This window comes from Ictidomys tridecemlineatus, chromosome 7, assembly GCF_052094955.1.
Source record: "Ictidomys tridecemlineatus isolate mIctTri1 chromosome 7, mIctTri1.hap1, whole genome shotgun sequence".
Taxonomy (NCBI): domain Eukaryota; kingdom Metazoa; phylum Chordata; class Mammalia; order Rodentia; family Sciuridae; genus Ictidomys; species Ictidomys tridecemlineatus.
The window spans coordinates 177,890,603-177,912,998 of NC_135483.1; the positions used below are offsets into that span (position 1 = coordinate 177,890,603).

Sequence of the window (22,396 nt, forward strand, 5' to 3'; positions counted from 1 at the left end):
TTGTATGAAAAGAACAATGGCCCTTTTTCTATATAAATTATGTTCATATGGAAAACCATTCACAGTATTCCATCCAAAAAAAGATAGAATTATGTTTTTATTGTCTCTTTTTATTCGGACCCCAAGGCAGATGTAACTGCTAAATTTAAAGTATTTCTGTGGTGCGACATAAGAAGAAAATTAGATCATAATAGAAGCAGAAAAGAGAAGCAAAGAGCAGTAATCAGATTGTCACCGCTAAGGTTTATACCATCACCAGGACAAATTTTTAGCATTCCACTCTGATTCAGCAATAAAGCACAAGAGGATAAAGAATTGTGGAAAGAATTTGCCTTAATGACTGTTTCCTGTGTGTCTGAATCAGAATCCTTTAAGCAAATTATACACAAGCATAAGCTATCTTGCCAGGGGAGAAAGGTCTTACCCATGTGCTCTCAGAATCATGCTGCTATAAAACGTCCTAGTTGGGATCTTTTCTTAGAGGAAACTCTAGGATGCCAAACTGCTTTCCTTTGTACATAGTGTGAGAGTAACCACAGGGAGTCATAGCTTAGGAAATACCCACAATTTTAGTGTCATCTTTAGATGTTTGGTTTCATGGCCTTATGTATAAGCCAAGCTACTCCAATATTTCTTTCCATCAGATTTATTTACCTAATACCACTAAAATTGATTTTCCTCTTTCCTCTTTAAAGAGGGTCTTTTCTAAAGAGGGTTGTTCATTTAATTTATTTATTTATTTACCCCTTACATGGGAATGAATAGCCCGATAAAGTAGACTTTCAGCAAGGCTTAAAGCCACTGCTCCCATGAGCACCCTGGTGGTGCGATTACCAAGATACCTGTGGACTGGGTTCCAATCAGGGGCTGGCTCTCCATATCATCGTGCAAGGCAACCACACTGACTGTGTACTCAGAACCCGGCCTGAGGCCTTGCAGCTCTGCAGTGTCTTCTTCACCATCAGGTGCAGGGAATAGCTCATGGATTCCATCCTCAGGGCTTGAGTAGGTCACCCTGTACCTGGAAACTTGCCCCTGTGGGCTTTCCCAAGCAATTTTGATGGAATCGACATCCACATCAGTGAATGCCAGTCCTTTAGGGCGATCAATGTCTGTTAGGCAAATTAATGGTAAGAGGTCAAGTGAAAAGCAAGTTGTGAAATAAGCATTTTTATAACATGCAAAGCAGTTTTGCAGATACCATTTTTCTTTGATGAATTACACTGCAATTAACCCACTAGTCAATGGAAAATTACTTGACACTTGCCTAAAATTGTTTTGGTTTAGAAAATATTTGATGCTGCATAACTTATCAAAATAGGTGTACATGAGATGCGTAGGCACCCTGCAAATGTCCCCACGTTGGGGATATACTTGCATTGATTTATAGATGTTCCACTAAGATTTGTTTTGCAATGTGATGTTAGTCTCATAGACCTGGATTTTCTATGCCTTGGAAGTGGTAACGTTGATTTTTCAATGTTACATTCAGATCGCTATAAGCTTTCTTAAACTCTTTCTTTTTTTTCTTATTATTAAGTATTCATATGAAATGTTTTTCCAGCCACAGTCCTCCAAAAATGGTAACTTCATGACGTATACTTTATTCAACTTTACCATCCAGTCATAGAAAAGAAGGTCCTAGCAAAATATTTTGTAGATTTGCTATAGGCAAATAAGATTTTGCTGAGGCCACTGGAGCAAAAGGAATTCAAAGCACAGCAATTCACTATGGTAGTTCCGCAACTTCTTTCCTGTAAGTTCACTACTTGGCAGGAAGAAAGAAAAATGTTTGCCAAGGACTCAGCTCAAGATACAAACTAAACAATAAGCTGGTTCTACCTGTGTATAAAATGCAAAAGACATGCAGAGGGCATTCAGACCCAAGAATAAAATTTGACTTTAGAAAAGGAAACCACACATTTGTTACGTACTGGTTACTGCAGTTTGAACCAGGGGCTGGCTTTCTCCTTTTCCATTCTGAGCATAAACACTAACCACATACTCCACTGTGGGCTGCAAGCCTTCAATGGTCATTTCTGTTTGATCTGCAAGGGGAGTGAAAAGCAAATGTAGCATCTATGCGCTATAAAGCCATCCAAGAGACTTCTGGAGTTTGATAGTAAGTATGTGCGGTCTTGAATTTTTAGTTGCAGAATTGTCATGAAAATATCGAGGAGTTAGATATCAATTTCCTCTTGGACACACCTGTTTATTGCTAATGCAATTTCCCATGTTGGAATAAAATTACATTCAAGGAGAAGGTCAAAAACTTAATAAGATGCCCTCAACAATGAATGATGGTGCTCTTGGAGAAAGGAAGAAAGAAAATTAACTTGATTTTGAGGTTGCTTTGAGATCCTATTTTCACAAATATTTCATATAAAAATAAAAATAACAGATCTACAAGAAATCTGAAAAAGTCAGTTATTCTTCTTGGTGTGCAAATACCAACAAAACCACAAAGACAGATCTGGTAATTTAAGAGGCCTGTGTCACTAAACCGAACCATGCATGTAAAACCAGAAATGTGTGTATCCTAAAACTGCTACTGTGAAGTGAGTTGGAAATGATCTTGAGTCCTGAGCTCATGAATGGGAAACCATGACATATGGCATGAAATGGATGGTCCCCATGACAAGGTGGCCATCTAGTAAAGAAGGAAAACCATGTTGTCCTACTCTGTTGATCCTGCTGTATGTGACAAGAGGGTTATTCTTACCTGGACCTGCAGTTCTAGTTTGTGATGGTCCTTTGCCCGTTTTGGGAATGGTGGTCACTCTGTAACCAGTAATTGGAGAACTTGAAGGCAGCCACCTGACACTAATGCTGTTATCCTTAACATCAGTCACTTGCATCTGGGATGGCTTGTCAATTTCTACAAATAAAAGTAAAAAGAAACCAGTTCAGGCCCAGTCCTGGGGGACAAGACTAGAAAAATCCTTATCTTTGGTTCTGGTACATATTCAAAGGTCTCTTATTCCTATTAACCTTTCCCAGGTGTTTCTTTTGCAAGAATAAAGAGATAGCTTTGAGGGGTGGGGTGTGCATTACAATTTGTTTTCAAGATGATGGCTTCATTCACAAAGAAGCTACACCCCAGGTAGGTGTTTGTCTTCCTGTCTTATCAATACATTCATTTCTTTCTCAACAAATATTTATTGAATATTCTCTTTCTGCCTATTTCTTGCAGGAGGCACATGAGATATGTCAATTAACAACACATTTAAAAAAAAATCTGTGCTCTTGAAGTCGTTCCTTGTATATTTGCCTTATAATGTTAACTAACGATTTTGTCTTATTAAAAAGAAAGACCAGGGCTGGGGGTTATAGCTCAGTAGTAGGGTGCTTTTTTAGCATGTAGAAGGTACTGACTTTGATCCCCAGCAAAAAAGAATAGAAAAAAAAAAAAAGAAGAAGAAAGAAAGGAAATCAAGTTCACAGTGAGGAAAATATATTGGAGAACATTGTAAAAGTTATCTGAATAAATAATCCTATGTTGTTCCAGAAAAGAACTTTGTACCTGTTCGATAGTCAATGGAAATTGGCTTGCTGCTGGCTGGGCTGTCCCCACGGCCAGTGACAGCATACACTGTGATGGTGTAATCTACTCCAGGTTTCAGGTCGCTGATGGTAGCTGTGGACTTGCTCCCAGGGACAGTGAACTCCTGAACAGGGCTCGTTCCTCCTGTGTGAAAAGCAATGAGTCCATAATGTGAGGGGCTTGGAGTTACTTGGGCATTACTGATTAATTAACATATCGAAAGCAGTATGTAAATCACATTTTATTACTTATTCCCCTTTAAAGAGTGTTATTAATAAATCCTGGACAGGAAGGTGTATTTATACACATACTAAACCTTGATAAGTATATAAAATAGGGAGAAAATTGCAATTAATGTTATTTTAACATTCTAACTTTGAAATGTTACTAAGCTGTAGATTAATACTAAACGGGAGGAGAGGTAACCCCTCACTCAAACTAGGATTGCATGTCCTTCATCCTTTTAAAATTTTTTCATGGAATGTTTTTATGCTAAAAATTAGAGAATACAGAAAAGTAAAATGAAGAAAAAGTTAAAAATCATATTTTACCAGTGATAATATATTTGTGATCTGACAATCTTTTTTTCCTCAGTTCTGCTATTCCTCCTCTAGTTGTATTGTATAAACAGCTTTTTTCTCTTGATTTTATAACCAACTATATCATATGCAGAATCCAGGTATTCTTGGAATAGACAAGTGTCTGCAAGCACGCTGCCAAAATTAATTTTATGTCCATCTTGAGCTTTTGGGTTCTTCACAGCAGATTTTGGTCTGCTTTTAAGAATGTGAAGCACCAAGCAGCCTACATACCTGTTTCTCCATAGGTGATCCTATAGTATCTCACTGTGACAGCAGGGGCTTCCCAGCTGATCAGTACGCTGGTGGGGGTGGAGGCAATGACTTCCAGGTCCCTTGGGACATCAGAAACTAGAAAACACGAGGGACAAATCTTCACATCCGTAACTTTCAAATGATAACTGGATTCTCTTTGCTCATTTTCCAGGTCATCGTTTTTAGGTTTCTTTCATATAAAAATGTAAATACCGTATGAAATTAGTAGGACTAAAAGTTAGGAACAATTCAAGGAAAGCGGTTAAGAGACTATTCAATTTGTGGTAAAATGACTGTTTCAAATTTATTGAAGGATCTTGTTCCCTCCACTTTTTATTTTAGTAAGACCGTAGAAAAGTCACAAAAAGTAATAACAATGAATAGCCACCTGTCCTCCTCTTAAGTGTGTACTGTTTGGAAACATTTGCAACATTTGCTTCTCTCTTAACATTAATAACCTAAAATGATTAACATCATTTCAGACTAAGATAGAGACATCGAGATGACACTTCTTCCCTAAGTGCTTCAGCATCTATCTTCCAAGAATAATGGCACTATTATGCTAAAATTATATTTTTAAGAGAACTTTGAAATGGTTTTCTGTATTTTAAATAAAACTTTAGTAATTATAAACATATACATATCTAAATCAGGTGAGAAATTTCTTGGGATAAAGCAATGATTTTCTTCACTATATTCTAAGAGGGAGATTTTCCTCCACACCTTCTCTCACTGGCCTCTCTGTGTCTCTAACCATGATCCATTTTGCGGGGAGAGGATGACTCTGCTGACATAAAGCTAAGCTATTTCATAGACTGTACCGACTGTATAGGAAAGTCTGGGTTTCTCTGAAGAACAGACTACAAGTTACCTGTCGACTGTTGGCCAATCAAGGGGGAACTCTCCTCTCTGCCATAAAGAGCAACAATGCTGACCACATATTCTGTGCCTGGATTGAGGTTGGTGAGGGTGATGGAATTCCGAGAGGGGGGCACTCTATCTTCTCGGGGTCTCCCGGCACTATGCTCAGGATGATGGCGAATCCAGTAGCCAGTGATGGCAGCTCGAGGCGCAATCCAGTGGACGGTGAAAGAGTTGGGAGTGATGTCAGAAAAGTCAATGCCAGATGGGGAATCAAGACCTATATTTTCCACCCATGAGAATAAGAGGGGAAGAAAAAAGACAATACCGTGAGCTTAACATGTGAGGAAGGTTGGGGGGAGTTACATCCATCCAACTTTCTATCATTTCTCATCAATGGAGTGAAGTGCCCTGAACCTCAGGTTATGAGGCACTGATTCAAAGCCACAGATGAATTTCAAAATCATATATTTGCAGTTCAAAATAGCCAATTCATGCATTTTTTTTCTTTTTCTCAGCAATCCTTGTGATGTATACATATCATTACAGTGGTCTCTGTATCACATTTGAAGAACAGTGTTTAAGATACTGTGGGAAGTAATATTTTCAAGTGTTTCAGTGATCAAATAGTCCAGTTCCATCCTATATCTCTCAAAGTAACACAAGATCTGCCCTCTGTCAAGTTAAAGAAGCTACCAAAGAAGCTTTCTGTGCCCAAGAAGAGACTAATTTGTCAACAGAGTTAGTGGTGATGATGCTGGACATAAACTTTCTAAAACTGAAGACATTATCCTGGACAGATCCAATTTAGGTAATCCTTTATGAATTGAAAACTCTTGGAAATTAATAAGAATTCAGTATTCATCTCAGATTCAAATTATTTAACCCCTCTGGGGCTTCCAGCAAATTTTTGTTTGAGTTGAAATATTCACTAATTCTATTTAATAATATACTCAAACAAAATTGTGATATATCAGCTTCCTTTTGGGAAGTCCTTTTTAAACTATGAAGAAATAAACACACTAAAATAGGCTTTTTTAAGGGAAAAAAATTAAAAGCATTTATATTTAAGAAAGAACATAGTGTCTAATGAAAAGAAATGTCCAGCAACTCTAAAATAATAGAGATTATGAGATATTCTCATTGGGAGTTTCATTTTGTTGTTTTGTTTTTGTTTTTCTGTTTTTTAAAGCATAGATAGCAAAGTTTCCGAACTAATTTCAGTCCACTGTGGAAGCAGAAGTAGAATGTTACTGACTGAACTGCTAATTATAAATTACTAATTGTTGAGTGAGATGTCTTTTAATTTTCAAGACCAGTGAAGAAAAAGTAATGACAAGGCTGCCCACACCACCATCACCACAAAAGACGAGGTGTATATTTAGAAGTAGTGTTTCATTTTGTTTTTTAAAATCGGTAGGCAAGAGCTACTTGATAAGCATGTTGCTCCAAGACTCACGTGTTTTCTGTCTTCCTTTAAGAGGTATGCTCTCGTGGTGTTCGTAGACACTGGAAACACTGACTAAATATTCGGTCCCAGGCAGGAGGTCTGAGGAGGCAAGTGAGACTCATTTTACACTTGTGCTTGAAGGTAGGAAAAACCAGAGTACTCCTGAGACTATTTCAACTGATACCATATATTAGCATTCAGTCCTGCAGCCTACTCACACCTACGTGAACATGGATACCTGGAGATGGTCTATAAGCAGGTGATGATGAAGGTCACCTTGCCCTGAGTCCTCTCTAAGCCCTGTCCTAAGTTCTTCCTGTTTATGACTTAGCTCTATCTATACCTGACAGTGTGACCACTGGGAGCACAGGAGACAATTCCTATGGCACTGTGGGTGATCACTAATCCCTCCCCAAGACTCTACATGGTGGTTCACTATTTTCTAAAGCAGTTTTATAATGATACAGTATACTGCAAATATTAACATGTGCAGTTTGACAAGTTTTGATAGATATTTAACTTACGGACCCTTTACTACATTCAACATAAAAAAAAAACATAAACAGTACCTCTGGACGTTTGGTTGGTGACAAGTGCCCCCATTTTACAAAGAAGAAAGCTGAGGCAAACAGAAATGATCATTTTTAAATGACTTGCCCAGGATGATTCAGTGGTTGACTCAGGTCGGGACCAATGGTCTTAACAATGCAGCTTTATTGGAAAAGGGTCACGTGATAAAGGGATAGCCATCAATTGAGCCATATTAATATATGTTAAAAGTTTAGCCTACATCCATGAGTGACCCTTTCTCCCATTTTGATATAGCCAAAGGGTACAGAGGAAGCTTTCCAACCTTTGAACTTCTGCTCACTAGACCCTCATTCCCCTATATACTGTTGGCTCTTCAGTCTTTCTGCAGAGGGTCCTGCAAGGTTTGGAAAAGGACCAGAGGGGAGGGCTGGATGCCGGAACTTCACATCTTCCTTCCTAGTTGGCCAGAGGCAATGTAACTTAACAACTGGGGACCTCAGTTGTTTCATCTTTAAAACAGGATAATAATAATTCTCTAAGGGGGAAATGGCTACCTTGAGGTCATAGCATTAGGACCAGAAGGTCTTAACACATGAACATGTAACAGGTATTGGTTGAGCAGGAACCAACATGCCATGCAGGGTTTAGTGTATATCAGGTCATGCCGTCACCACTGGTTCCAGAATGCTCTACAACAAAACTAGTGCTGTGGACGCTCTCATGCAAATATAAGGATGTTCTCTGTCACCAGCCAGCAAGTAAGAAATCCAGATCATGGTCACACATAGCTGCCTTTCTTTGTGTTTTGCTTTATAGAACATGTTGGAAAGGAAGAGGATGTTTTCAGACCATCATTTAGGAATGTCCCTAAATGTAAGCCATTTCTGCTTGTGTGGAATCTTTGATGTTCTCACACATTGTACTACAATAGTGAAATATAATAAGAAATGTTTATGTGAAACACAGCACCACATTGCAGCCTACTCTTATTTTCTTTAAAAAATATTCTGTTTCAAAATGGCAGGGACTAGAAAGAGACAATTTCCATAACTTGTTTAATGTCAGTTGTTTTCTAAGACCTCGGCCTTCTGAGAAATCCTGCCAACAGATGCTTTTTGAAGTACAAATTAAACTTCTGTCTTCACAATATCCTGATCTATCCCAAGCAATCAGTCACTGCTTTTAAGTTTTCAAATGTTAAACAGATCATCTGCTGATACTTTAACAAGAAAAAATGACAACACAACATATATGGGGAGACTGTTTTCAATCCTCATTTTTTTCCTCTTCTAAACACTTATATTTAGTCAAATAATTTCTCTTGAAATTCACTTATTTTATGTGTTTAGTTGAAAGCAGAATGTGAAGTCTTGGAACATTACTTTTAGGGTTTTCCACTAAAGTTGTAGACATCAACAGTATATGGAGATAGCAATAAGCATTGCGTCTTTCAGAATTTACAGAAGTGGACTTGGGACTTTAGTTTGGAGCTCGTCTGCAGCTCTTCTGCGTTATTTCTCTTTGAGAATTAATACATCTGCTCCAGGCTAGTGTTTATTCAACAGAGGTACCCGACTGCTTACTTGTTAAGACCACTGCGTTGTCTGATGGAGAAATCGACAACTCTGCAACATCGTCCTCGTTTTTCACAGGTGAGTAGCGCACCAACAGGTTGCTCAGCTCAATAGATGAAGGGGGCGCCCAGGTGACACGCATAGTGTCTGGACCAACATTGGTGAATCTCAGGTCCGTGGGAGGAGGGACAGCTGGTTTCAAATAAAAAGGAAGATTATATTAATATGATTTTTTAAAGTCAAAGCTCACAAATCCACTGAAAAGGTAAAAAAAAATCAATGTTTCATGCATAAAGGAAACAGAGTCATAATCATGCAAATAGTCTAATCTAAATCTAATCTAAGTTATGGTAGACTACTGTTAAAAAATCAAACACTACATTCAGTACTGTTAGGCCCCTTTAACCTTTCTGCCCTCATCGATGTGTTCTAAAGAATCATTTTAATCTACTTTTAAATACGTTGATTTTTACATACATGATGAATACCACTTAAGATTCTTTTATCCCAGGCCAAAGAGGCTTAAGTTGCCACACAACAAAAAGAAACATAGCGGGTACGTTCCAAAAAAAAAAACCAAACACACATGCACACAGACAAAAGACAAGAAGGTCCTAAATGTCCCCCCGACATGAAATATCTATGATCTAATGGCATAGCCACAATTCCATTCCGTGAATTCTACTTACAAGTGAGAAGGGTTCATGCAAATTGGTTCTCAGCATGTTTCTTCCCATGCAGGGCAGAGAACCTTTAAGATGTTGCATGCTGGTCCCCAGACTGTGGTTAAAGAGGAGTTCCTTTACCTTATGATAGCAACAAAATCTAGCATATGCTGAAGTTTATTTTTCTTGTACATCAAAACAACCCCTTCCGTTCTACTGTAAATTTTGATGGCTTTTCAGTCAGCTACAAAGAAGGAACATGGTGGAGTTCATCCAGGGGTAGAAGGAAGAGTGTAATGGCATATTCTGGAAGTACCTTTCAGCATGAACTGGTGTTCATCCTAAAATTTGGTATTCATGTTAGGTATTTTTTTAAAAATGCTAGGTCTACAAATTTAACTCACCTCTGCTGCTTTGTATTTACTAGATCCGACATCTTAGATTCCTCTAGTTTTATGCATACTTGCAGTTTAAATGAAAGTGCACTTAAGACTCTTTGCATACGACTTCAATTAGTCAGGCATATGCTTTAGACTCCTTAGGCTCAATCCCTCCCGTCTTCATCTATGTGGCCAATTGCTGGCTTCTCCCTTGAAACATCCATATTTAACCAGAGTGGCTGTTGGCAGCATGCAACACCATCCATGTGTCAAACACAGAAGTTTTTAAAATTCACCCGTTTGCTGTGTCAGTGTAGTAGGGGCACTCTCTCCGCCATTAATGAGAGTGATAACGCTGATGTCATAGTCAATGCCGGGTTCCAGCCCTGTAACTGTGTAGTATCCTACTGAGGAGTCCACAAAATCTTCAAAAATAGGGATCCCTTCTCCTGCTGCAACTACTGTGATGCGGTACCCAATAATGGTGGACGAGTTTAGCGGGGTCCACCTCAGGCCGATGCTTGAATCGGTTATATCAACAAAGCTTAGGTCAGTGAGTTGGGGCACCTCTATTTAGTTACAAAGCGAAGAGGGGGCAACAGGAAAATAGAAGCAAAAAAAAAAAAAAAAGAGGAAAAAATAAAGCAGTGTATATCAGGTTATCCGTAGTCAAATTGATAGAATGGTAAAGCAATGATGGTAATATGCAATCAATTTCAAATGATCTGAAAAGATGTCCTAAGCATCATGAATAGTTTGCTTTCCTGGGAAAATAAAACAGGTTACAATATTCTTTTAGGGATTTTCTTGCATTTTGAAAATGTCCCTGAACAGTACAGTTTGACTTCTCAGATTCCTAAAAATCATAGGCCAGTTTAGGATGTCAAAACCATGAACCCAGACACAATATCCACATTAAGTATCAGCGATGATTTAAAAAAAAAAAAAAATCTCAAGCTGTTTCAGTAGGAAAATCAAAGCTTGCATGAAGGTTTTAAAAAAACTGGCTGATGAATTGTTTTTTGCCCCATACAAAACTCATGTCAACATCATGGTGATAATACTAATGCATTATGGATGTACGGTGTGAAATGTGCCTTTCCAAAAAAAGCACATTCAGGCCAAGGACAGACAGGCTTTCGTCCAAGGCCACTGCCAATCTTTTAATTCATAATCAAAGTTATTTAATCAGCATTAGTAAACACATGCCAAACAGTGCCAAAGGGGACACAATCTGTGCAGTAATTTCATTCTGTCATCATCCAATTTTGGACAAACAACAAATGTATCCCTAGACAGGTCTTTGCGATGCCGGCTTTCAATTCATAAGAAGGAATGCACTGTGGGCGTGGCCTTTATTGCCTTCTTCATTGTCTTTTCCCTCCTCCAATTTTAAAAAAGTTGCAAGATAAGGAATTGGATATTGTCAACCATACACTATATCAGTGCTCACACATGGAGACAAAAAAATATTTTATAGATAGCTGCTAAAAGCAGAAACTGGCTGTAAAATCCGGCACACATGTCCCGATGGGATGCATTTACCATATTACTTTTAGGCCGTCAGCACTGAGTACAGACACATGACGTTTTAGTAATTTCCACGTGAGCAAACAGTAGAGAGTTCATGCCACGGTTGCCACTCCATTACATACCCATCGCAACAAAGAGCATCCCAGTGAAGCACAGACAGTGAAGCAGTGTTATCAGCAAGCCTTTGTCCAAACAGTCATTTTGACTGCGTAGTTTTGGAAAGTGCGGTTGGGAGGTTGGCATTAAATCCCAAACACACTTGACACACTCAGCCATCTGGGGATTAAGATGCTAATCCCTTCTTATTGAAAATGCCACTCTGAGGATAACAGCTTATTTTTCTATTACCTGGGATGATGGTATCAGAGATAGGGACACTTTCCTTGTCATCTTTGACAGTGTAAACACTGACATTGTATTCCAGGCCGGGACTCAGATTTTCAAAAGTGCAAGAACTCTGATCCGCACGAACCATTTCTTCCAAAGCATTACCCTGCTGTCCGCTTGTAGGGGTGGTGGTGATTCTATAGCCAGTGATACCTGCAGAACAGAAAGGAGGAAGTTACCACAGAGCATTGAAGACCCACAGAGGATTAAACAAGACTCCGTGATGGACTGACGAAGGAGATAGAGTGTTTATTAAGGAGTCTACTATTATTCAACCCTTTGAGGTTGACCAAGAGTCTGAGTTCGGTCAAGAAAATCTTGTGTTAAATAAAATAAGCTCAGGACAGAAAGACAAAACTGTGTATTCTCATTCATTTGTGGAAATTATAATGTTGATCTTATAGAAGAAGAGAGTAGAATAGAGATCACTAGAGACTAGGTAGAGTAGCAAGGAAGGGAGATACAGAAAGGTTAGATAATGGGCCGGGCAGTGTGACAGCCAGTTTGGGAGGCTGAAGCAGGAGGATCTTATGTTTGAGGCCAGCCTCAGCAATTAAATGAGGCCCTAAGCAGCTTAGTGAGACCCTGTCTCAAGATAAAAATTTTTAAAAAAGGGGGCTGACGATGTGGCTCAGTGGTTAAGCACCCCTGGGCTTAATTCCTGTTACCAAAAACAAAAAGAAAGAAGGCAGGAAGGAAGAAAAAGAAAGGTAGGTAGGTAGGTAAGAAAATGGTACCAGAATACAGTTAGATAGGAGGGATTCATTTTAGTGTTCTACAGCCCAGCAGGGTGACTATAGTCTATAATGATCTATAATATATTTTGAACTAACTAGAAGAGTCTAAAGATGCCCAACACAGAGAAATAATAAGTATTTCAGGAGATGCAGATGCTTATTTGATCATTGCACACTGTTTCTATGTATTCAATTATTTTACTGTACACCCAAAATATGTACAAATTTTGTGTGTCAACTACAAAAAATAATGCTACCTTTCAGCAACAACAGAAAAGAAAAGAAATCTTGGAAAAAGGGGAAATGATGACCAAATTCCTCTCCTCCTACCACTCTCCTCTGCTTTCTCTTAATGATCAAGTCTCCGTAGGACAGCCGAGGGCCATCCCATTTTACGAAATACTCTCGACCTATGGGATTTTCAGGAAGAGAAACCAAGGTGATGCCGCTCATTCTAGAAAAAGTCTATAAATTATTGAAGACTTCAGAAATCATGGAAATTGGGCAGTAAAATAATTGAGGGAGAGAAGGGAGAGAATCAAGTAGATGGTAACAACTAGAGATCTTCAGGACCCAAAGAGAAGAGGTGGAAGAGTGATGATGTTAAACTTACCAAAGGACAAGGAAACAAGGGTCTATTTTATCATTAGGAACGAGGTGAACACTAAAGTGTTATACAAGGAAATCCAGCTGGATGGGAAAAAAATATTTAGGTCATTGCATTGGTTTGTGATCATCTGATGAGGCCATTGAGACTGGAGATGAATGACTAGCTGCCAGCCAGCATGAAACTCCCCAGCAGAAAGTTTCAAAACCAGAGTAACTCAGTTGGAAACTGGGTAGCTTTGGCCTAAACTATGTGTTCATATACTTAAAAACAAACAACAACAACACAAAAAAAAACTCACCAAAATCATTCTAGACTTCAGAGGGAGATTAGAAAGGATATTTTGAGCTACTTTTACCTTGTGTGACTGTATAGACTGATCAGACTTACAGATAATTACCTCAGTTTTATACCCACATAGCAGTAGAGGTGTGCAAGAAATACTTCTTACAGGTTTTTATTTTTGTACCAGGGATTGAACCTAGAGGCAATTAGGGGCAATGTATCCCTGAGCTACATCCACAGCCTTTATTTTATTTTTTTCTTTGTGGTCCTGGGGATTGAACCCAGGGCCTTATGCATGTGAGGCAAGCACTTGACCAATTGAGCTATATCCCAGCCTCTTTATTTTGTTTTTAATATTACATTTTATTTTAGAGACAGGGTCTTATTGAATTGCTAAGGGCTTCACTAAGTTGCTGAAGCTGGCTTTGAACTCACAATCCTCCTGCCTCAGCCTCCTAAGCCACTGGGATTGCAGGTATGTGCCACTGCACCCAGCTACTTCTTACAAAAATTTTAACAGTCAAATAAGAACAAGTAATAAACTAGTTATATTCCTCAAGTTAAGTATAGCAGGTATGGATGCAACCAACATTAGCTGAAACCTTTGTTTAGTATAAAATCTTGGTTTTGGAAACCCTCTGACTGGTCCCAGGCCTACCTGGGGTGGTGCTCCTCTCCCAGGACACAGTAAGCTCGCCAGTATCAGGGTTGGCCTCCAGGTGCAAGTTTGTCGGTGGAGACAGTGCTATGCAAAAAGAAAATGTTAAATTAAAAATGAGAGCTCACACAAAGTACTTGGCCAGAGGAATGTTTCTTCCCCTTCTTTCTTTTCCCTTTATCCCTCCCTCCCTTCCTTCCAGAATTGGTGAAATTATAGAAGTTATAGTATGAAAACATGGTGCACGATTATTTTGTACTACTAATGGAATTATTTCCATCTTTCCAGTTTGCAAATACTCTTGACACGGAAAGAACATATCTTATGCCCCAAAATACCTGGCATGAGTTGGATCCGCTCTTCCAAATTTCTAAATAGTAAGTCGGGATAAGATTTTTCCCCCATACTATTCTTATAAATAGTGCTATTGACAGATTTTAAAAAGTAGAACAGTTTGAAAAGCTAAAAGAAAAGAAAAAAACACAAGAACTCTCCCTACGTGTCACCACTCTGTTGACAATCGGCTGTTCGATTTCTTTCCCATCTCTCAGGACTTGGACGCTATAATCATATTCCACTCCTGGAGTCAAGCCAGACACGACAATGCTTCCTGAGTCTGAAGTCACTTCTCGTGGGGCCTCACCTCCCTGGCTTGGTCGCACACCCAGCTAGAGGGAGGAGAGCACATCAACACAAAGGAAAAGCATTTCTGGTTAAATCATAGTTAAATTATAAACTAGATACATGTTGAGAGGTTGTGGTTAGACTTTACATATCATGGCTCCTCAGAAACACACAATGTACTTTCACCGGGGACGTGCCGTAGCTCTATTTCCAACCTCAGCTGGAAATTCCCTAGATTGGAGCCAGGGTAGAAGAGGTATCATCCAAATAGCACTAAGGTGGTTTGTGATGGAAGGTTCCAGAGAAATGCCTGGAACCTTCTATTGAAAATGCTGATTTGCTTGATAAAGGACCTTCTGGTATAAACAGGGGGCTTTGGGCCACATGATATAGTTCACTTCTATTTTCTTTTGTGTGAGAGGAAATTCCCTAGGAACTCTATTAAATGAGTTATTTACATCCAGTTCACTTTTCAGTTGCCATTTCAGGACACCAGCCTCTGTAGCACCTCTTATTAAACACACACACACACACACACACACACACACAATCCTCCTGTTGAAGACATTATGTTCACAGTTTCAGCTGCAGGATATGTTATAAAAGAAGAATTAAAATAAATGTGCCCATAGTTTTAAATCCTTTTAAATTTCTATTTCAAATACCCAGGTAACATTGTGTTATGAAATGGTGTTAGACCTCAGAGAAATCCTTCATATGCTACGCAGCATCTGAAAGTTAGATTGATGCCATTAAAGGAAATCCACAAGGTACATTGGCACACTTCAAAAAGGAGTCTCAATAAGTGGCCTAATCATCAATATGGCCATTATATACTCAAAAAGGAAATGACCTCTGGCTTATTTTAAAAACAATCCTGGGGGTTTAGTCTTTATTTCCAGTCTCGATGAATTATTTCTTCCTCCATTCTCTACATAAACAACAAAAGTAATTCTTTCAAGCATATTCATTTGTATTCATCATTTCCCTAATATCATTACTTTAAAGAACATGAATCCAGATATCTACAGGGGAGACCTCAATCTTCTATTAAAGAGATTTACCCATGGGGCTTTGAACAAGTCAAAAGGAAACTGATTGGATAAAAGTGTGATTTTTAAATGACTCCGAGTTTAATTGTTCTCCCCAAATTGGCTTTTGTGAACTGCCTGGCACCCATTTAGAACAACACATCAAATGGAGTTCTCCTACATTTTTCTTAAATGTAGTTCCCTGGGGGAAAGGATAGAGAAAATAAAAACAGCAACAACTAACAGGTCCGTGCTAATGTTTTCCCCTTTGCAAAGCACACACACAGCCTCAGTCCATCCTTGCAGCAACTGAACAAGGTAAGCAAGGGGATCCTCCAGGTGTGAACAGAGGCAGGTGACAACACCCAGGTCTCCTCTCCTGCACAGCTTCTATCTACTGCATGCAAAAACAGGAGGGCTCTATCAAGCCTGCATCGCAAGAATTTAGGAACATCTGCAGTTTACCTTAAACCCAATCCTTGGAACAGGGATCCATGTGATCACAATGGTGGTCTCGGTGACCTCTGTGTTGAAAGGTGGAATGGAGCTCGATGGCTGCACTGTGAAATGAACCCACACATGTGTTCAACACCTTCAACTCGTAAATGATGGTAGAAAATGTAAAAAAACAAGTATCTTTATCTAGAACTTGAGTTTAATGAACCAGTAGATGGAGAAGGAGTTACTTCATCAGGTGAGAAGAGCAGTGCTTCTCAATGATCAATGTGGCACACAAATAACCTGGTGAAAATCCAGGTGCTGATTCTGGAGGTCCAGCACGGGGTTGGGGAGCTAGCTTTTCAAACCGGCCAATGATGCCAACTCTGGTCTGTGAATCACACTTGAGTATGACAGGTGGCTAGACAACCCTTTCAACTCCTTAGATTCTGTCATTTGTGGCTTTTCATTATTGTTGGGATTTGAGTTTGGTGACAATAAATTTTCTTATAACAGAATAAAGTCCCTTATAAAATATGTAACTGGTCACTGCAAACAGATGATCATTTGGTTTCTTAAACATTAAGAGCAATGGTAAAATTACAGATGTGATCTAAAAATAACTTTTTGCTGAATTTTCCACAATGGGGACCAATATTTTTGGTTTTGGTAAGTGATGCCATACAAAAGTTAAAAAATTCTGAAATCATGGATGTATTTTAATTGTAAAAATTCATCCTTTAATATATGATTGTTCATTCATAAGAATTCTATAGAAGTTTAGTATCCTACCACTAGAATTAGAAATCATAACAAAGGTTTATTTTGCATCTCCTAGCATCTTAGCACCAGTTATTTCTCTTAGTGAAAATATTCCTTAAAGCAAGGGATTAGACAAAGGGGAATGAAGGGAAGGGAGTGGGGATGGGAATAGGAAAGACAGCAGAATGAATTGGACATAACTTTTCTATGTTTATATATAAATATGCCACCAGTGAAACTCCATATCATGTACAACCTCAAAAAATGGAATCAAATTAGAATAAGTTATACTCCATATGTATATGTCAAAATACACTCTATATCATGTATATCTAAAAAGGACAAAATTTTTAAATGACTTCAAAAAAGCAAGGAGGAGAAAGAGCATGTGTACACAGTTAAGGCAGGCACTCCTAACAGCCTTGCAAATTCTTGTTGTAAACTTAGAAAGATGAGGCTTTGGAAGCCAAGAAGTTTGAGTTGGGTGAATTAAGTTCAAGGGTTTGGAGCACATTATTAGCCCTGGGTTATGCCTTCACAATTCCTTCCATTTTATGTCCCAATCAAACTCTGTTCTCACTGGGAAAAATAACTACTGAAAGCATTTCTTCTAAATCATGAATGGCTAGTGAGACAAAGAGTTATCCTTCAGAATTACACCAACAGAGATTAAAAAGTCTTCAGACTCTAGTCTATGTAGCTCCAATCAAATGTTTTATTATTTTCTTTCTAAGCCATGTGGGAATTTAGACTCAACACTGTTTTTCCCCCTCAGTCTGGATTTTAATGTCTTACTTCTTATTTTTATTTTTAAAATACTGTGTGGGAAAAAGTCAAATATCTGTGTGGGACATTTTGCAGAGGCTGCTATCATGGCTGAACTGAAGCTAAGGTTTAGTGAGCTATTTTGTTAAGTATATTATTCTGGTGGCATTTGGGGAAACGGGGGTGGGTGATCGTTGGTGCTCTCCAGCACCTCTGAAATCATACATTACGTGGCTGTGGCTCACTTTGCCAAAATACCAGGGCCACCCGGGGGTCACCATTTTTAATGGCCCGCAAGAAACAATTTAGAGAACAGTCAATTTCTTTTATTGAACATCTGTGAAAGCCACAACTTTTTCACAAATTACATTCTCTCCAACAGTCCTGGACTTTAGAACTGGGTATTTTCTATTGCTTGAGCTAGCCAGGGAAAATCTTCCCAAGTTTAAGATGATCCTCTCTGTCTGGGAAGACCATTACAGGAAAATCACCAAACCACAAACCCACAAACTGATGTCAAACAAAGGATGTGACTGTTAACTACGAGTTACAGATTCTGGAAGGTCTTGTTAGGTGAAGAACTGCCTGGCTGTTAAAGAAATAAAATATGCCCTATCAATAAAGGAGTGAGCCATATTTTCCCCAGAAATAGCTGCTTCTTCCCACTTTTCTCACATTTGCTCTTAAGAATTCAGCACAAGTTATAAAACTCAGGAAAGTTATTCCCAGAATTCAGCTTAGTAAGACAGTAAAAAAGCTACAGAAAGTTAAAAGTAATTTCAAAAACAGCAAGCTCTGCGGATGTTTACAGCCACAGGAGTGTTTGAGGTTCAAATGAAGTTGTATAACTCCTTGTTTACGTTGGTTTATTTAAATATAAGCTGGCCTGAGTGGTTCTCATTATCATTTCTTTCTCAATCAATCATCTCTTCAACAAATGTTTTTTGAAAGTATACTCTGCAATGTACTATGTTAACCTTTACATAATAAAAATTAATTTTGCTATTAGCATTTTAATTCAAATATAATTATATTTTAAGTAAATATATATACATACATATATAAAACATATTCAAGAGAGCAAAAAATAGCATTTCCAATAAGTATATAAAAGTTCTCCCCCCCAAGAAAAGTTCCTGTACTGATCCCCTCACTCCACTTAATTATTGTTATCTTCACTAAAAATTCTCTTTCATTTCATAGGCACTCTACTCTATCCAGCAAAAAAAGAGAAGTACATAAAATATGTCTCATGCTAATGAAAAAGACAACTATATAATTCTACATTTCAGTAAAAAAGGCTGTCTGCTGAAAGGAAACAGGCACAGGACTTTCCATTCTAACTCTGTGAAGGCCTTTCTTAAGAAACACAAAGACAATTTCATGAGAGCAGATTTTAGGCTCTCTCAGAACCAGATGACATAAAAGAGTGAAATTTTAACGTGAACTTTCTTTCAAATTAAAAGCAAATTTCATTTGCCTGTGATTAACAATCATTTAGGAAAAAGCCTTCATTGGCCAGACACCAAATTTAAACGAAAATAAGTTTTTGGTGAAGTATGGATTCCTATGGGGAAACATTTATAGAGAGTTTTCTTTGGGAAATAAATTCCAGAGTTATGTAGAAACTAAGGGTTGTCTTGACTTTTTTTTTTACTGCTTTTGAATGTCTATATTTTTAAATTAGTAAAAGAGGAAGATTTGTAGAAAGCTTTTGGGAAATTGAAAACTAGTACATGGTTGCAATATATGCTGAAAAAAGTGCTTATGTTAGATGTTTTCATAATTCAAAATGTCAAGTTGAAAATAACAAATAATATTCGGCTAGCAATAAGGAGTCTCATAATTCTTTGTAATGTAAATGGAATGTACTTAGTGGAAATCAGTTTGTGAATAGAGGCCTTTATTGTGATGTGTATATATAGAAGATTTAAGACCATTTCCTCTAAAATGTTGAGCAAAAGTAGAAACATGACCAAAAATTATTGTTAGAATTTTCACCCTCTGTGGAACTTCAAGAGTTTTTTAAGGAAAAGAAAAAAAAATGAAAGAAACGAAAGTTCGTTTTTGTGTCCTTTAGAAGTACTTAATGCTTTGCAGTCAACAACACTTGGGAGAAATAATTTCCTCAGCTTCTTGCTCTATTGGTTGGTTTCTGCTCAGTCCCTAGATATTTTTGATTCTGCTTGTATGGCTATCATTTGATGCCCGATGTAATAAACTATAGGTAGAGATGCTGATTTAGTTTGTCTTAACCATTTGGTAAATTTATTTTGTCTGATAGAATTCAATTTTTCTAATTGCAGGGTCATTATGCTACTCAAAGTGCTAGCCTAGGAGGAAATAGGGAACTTGGCAATGTATGCAAAAAAAATTTTTTTTTTCTTTTTTTTGAGCCACTATAGATCAAACCCAGGGCTTTGGGCATGCTAGGCACGTGTTTTGCCGATGCAGTCACATCACCAGCCCTCATAGAGAAGATCTTTCTTCAAAAATTTTATCAGCTAAATGAAACAGCATGCTTTTGAATTACATTCTGGCACAAGCTCCTTGTCTTGTAGCAGATGAATAATAAACAATTTATGGCCCAGCAGCCAATCCGTAGAGCACATTATTAGTAGCATTGCTTTAAATGATGTACTAAGTTTTTAAAGTTAACCTTTAAAAATGGAAGAACAGAGACTGCAAAAATACCGTAAGGAACCTATGATACAGGTGGGGATACAGCTCAGTTGGTAGAGTGGTTGCCTTACATGCACAAGGCCTTAGGTTCAATCCCCAGCACCATAAAAAAAAAAAAAAAAGAGCTAAATTTTGGCTTACATGTAGAGAAGACTCCAGTGGCTTTGGGGCTCTCTTGGTCGCCTTTGATACCTACGAGGGTGACAGTGTACTCAGACCCAGGCTGCAGGTTCCTCAGAGGGTACTTGGAGACAGAGGGCCCCACGTTGTACTGCTTGGGCCGGCCTCCTCGGGTCAGGCCCACCGTCAGTCGGTACCCTGAGATCCGGGCCCGAGGTGGGGTCCAAGTTACCAGGACACTTGTGTCACTTTCATTGACAAATTGGAGGTTAGTGGGAGCATCCAGTTCTAGAAAAAAAAGATGAAACATGTCAAGAAATATTTAGATCAGTAATTATCTCATTGAAATCTTAAAGCTTGACCAAACAGTGTTGCGTTTCTTCTACTCAAGGTAGAAACTAAAGGAAAAGTCAAAACTCTGGAGAAAATGAGCCTTTAAGAGGCAGAGCACTTTGTACAACTTTGCCTAAACACTGTGTCAGCCATGAGAAATCCTTGACCTTTTCCCCTTGAGGGTTATCCTTTGGACAGTCTCATTTTCAGCAAGATCTCCCATCACACTCAGAAATTACAATTACATTAAAGCGATGGCATTTTCTTAAAAAAGCAAAACAAATACTTGTGAACCCCACAATTTGCTCAGAGCCAGAAAGGTTATGGGAAGAGAGATAAACTCAATAGAAAGGACAGCAAGACGGAAGTTCCCTATGGATCAAAGGAAGAGTCTGTGCATTTATTAAATGAATAGTCCTTTGCTGGAGAAATAAATGTTATTTTCGCATGGTTCTGAGTAGACAATAATTATAATCACAGATTCTCAGTAGACATGGGTGACTTTGTACTATCTGAAAGAATCACATTCATTGTGGGTTTTCTTCTTGAGTATGACAACTAGCAGTTTCCCCTCAGAATTCTAGAACACATTTCAGATACAAGAAATCTTTAGGAGGTGGCTGGGTATAATTGAAAACAGGGAGTCCAGAATCAAAAAGTCAGATTTTAGAGCCAGTTCTAGCTCTTCTTAGCTCTATGACCTTACAACTTGCAGAACTTCAAAAATGTTTCAGTTTCTTTCTGAATCCAGTAGAGATAATAATATTTTCCTTTATAAGATTAAAATGAAGATTAAATATGAGTACTTTGCTAGAACTGAGCAGACAACTCAGTGTTCAAAATAGTAGACACATTCATTTCCACATTTTTTTTTTGCAGTGTTGGAAATTGAACATATTAGGTAAGTGCTCCACCACTGAGCTACATCCCTAACCCAACTACAATTCTTAAATTCTACTATAAAAGTGTTAGTAGTTTACATTTTAACTTAGATCTAGATATATTTATTAAATACAAAATGCACTCAAATTACTTAACCATGCTTCCATTAGCAAAGGAAATTAGGTTCTCTTAGTGCCATCCCCCTGAGTATTGGAAATGGATTACCATTTACCATCCACAGAGCTTATCTGAATTTTCATTCCAAGTTTAGTGAGCTTTACATTCAATACACAGTCTCCCTGTTGGGCATTTTTCTACTGCTAAGTGTAAACCCAGGAGGTTAATAGAACAGCAAGGTTGCACTTCCACATAGGTCAGATGTGAGGGTGGAGAAGCTGGGGGTGGGGCAGACACAGGTAGGAAGAGTACATACTGGTTGTCTGTTGTGCAATCAGAGGCTTGCTCTCCCTCCCCTGGTTCACAGCAAAGACCTTGAAGTAATAGGTGGCCCCGGGGGACAACCCCGTGACTTCTGCAAAAGTGTTCCTGTTAATGGGCAGCCTCTGCCCATGCTCCCCAGGCAAGTTGACAGGGATCACATCCACACGATAGCCGGTCACTGCACTGTCAGGGGGTGTCCACATGATGGTGACCTTCACGTCTGTCACTTCCACAAACTGCAGGTCTTTAGGAGGGGGAACTTTATCTAACAGA

At 38.5% G+C, this 22,396-nt stretch overlaps 1 protein-coding gene across 11 annotated transcripts in view; it reads right to left on the reverse strand.

The window, feature by feature from the left end:
* Fn1 (fibronectin 1) overlaps positions 1-22,396 on the reverse strand; it is a 64,625-nt gene that overhangs the window by 16,015 nt on the left and 26,214 nt on the right. For 5 of the 11 annotated variants that reach the window (XM_021730731.3, XM_013361361.4, XM_013361363.3 and 2 more), the window contains exons 19-33: positions 22,116-22,388; positions 20,489-20,755; positions 16,166-16,260; positions 14,545-14,713; positions 14,046-14,132; positions 11,720-11,911; positions 10,135-10,407; positions 8,803-8,985; positions 6,698-6,787; positions 5,249-5,518; positions 4,357-4,473; positions 3,524-3,688; positions 2,723-2,878; positions 1,935-2,048; positions 843-1,112 (exon numbers count right to left, since the gene is read on the reverse strand). In XM_021730731.3, coding sequence (XP_021586406.2) covers positions 843-1,112; positions 1,935-2,048; positions 2,723-2,878; positions 3,524-3,688; positions 4,357-4,473; positions 5,249-5,518; positions 6,698-6,787; positions 8,803-8,985; positions 10,135-10,407; positions 11,720-11,911; positions 14,046-14,132; positions 14,545-14,713; positions 16,166-16,260; positions 20,489-20,755; positions 22,116-22,388 — 2,721 coding nt within the window. The remainder of the gene's footprint in view (positions 1-842; positions 1,113-1,934; positions 2,049-2,722; positions 2,879-3,523; positions 3,689-4,356; positions 4,474-5,248; positions 5,519-6,697; positions 6,788-8,802; positions 8,986-10,134; positions 10,408-11,719; positions 11,912-14,045; positions 14,133-14,544; positions 14,714-16,165; positions 16,261-20,488; positions 20,756-22,115; positions 22,389-22,396) is intronic. The other 6 variants (XM_005331847.4, XM_005331842.4, XM_013361364.3 and 3 more) reach the window with 3 other exon arrangements.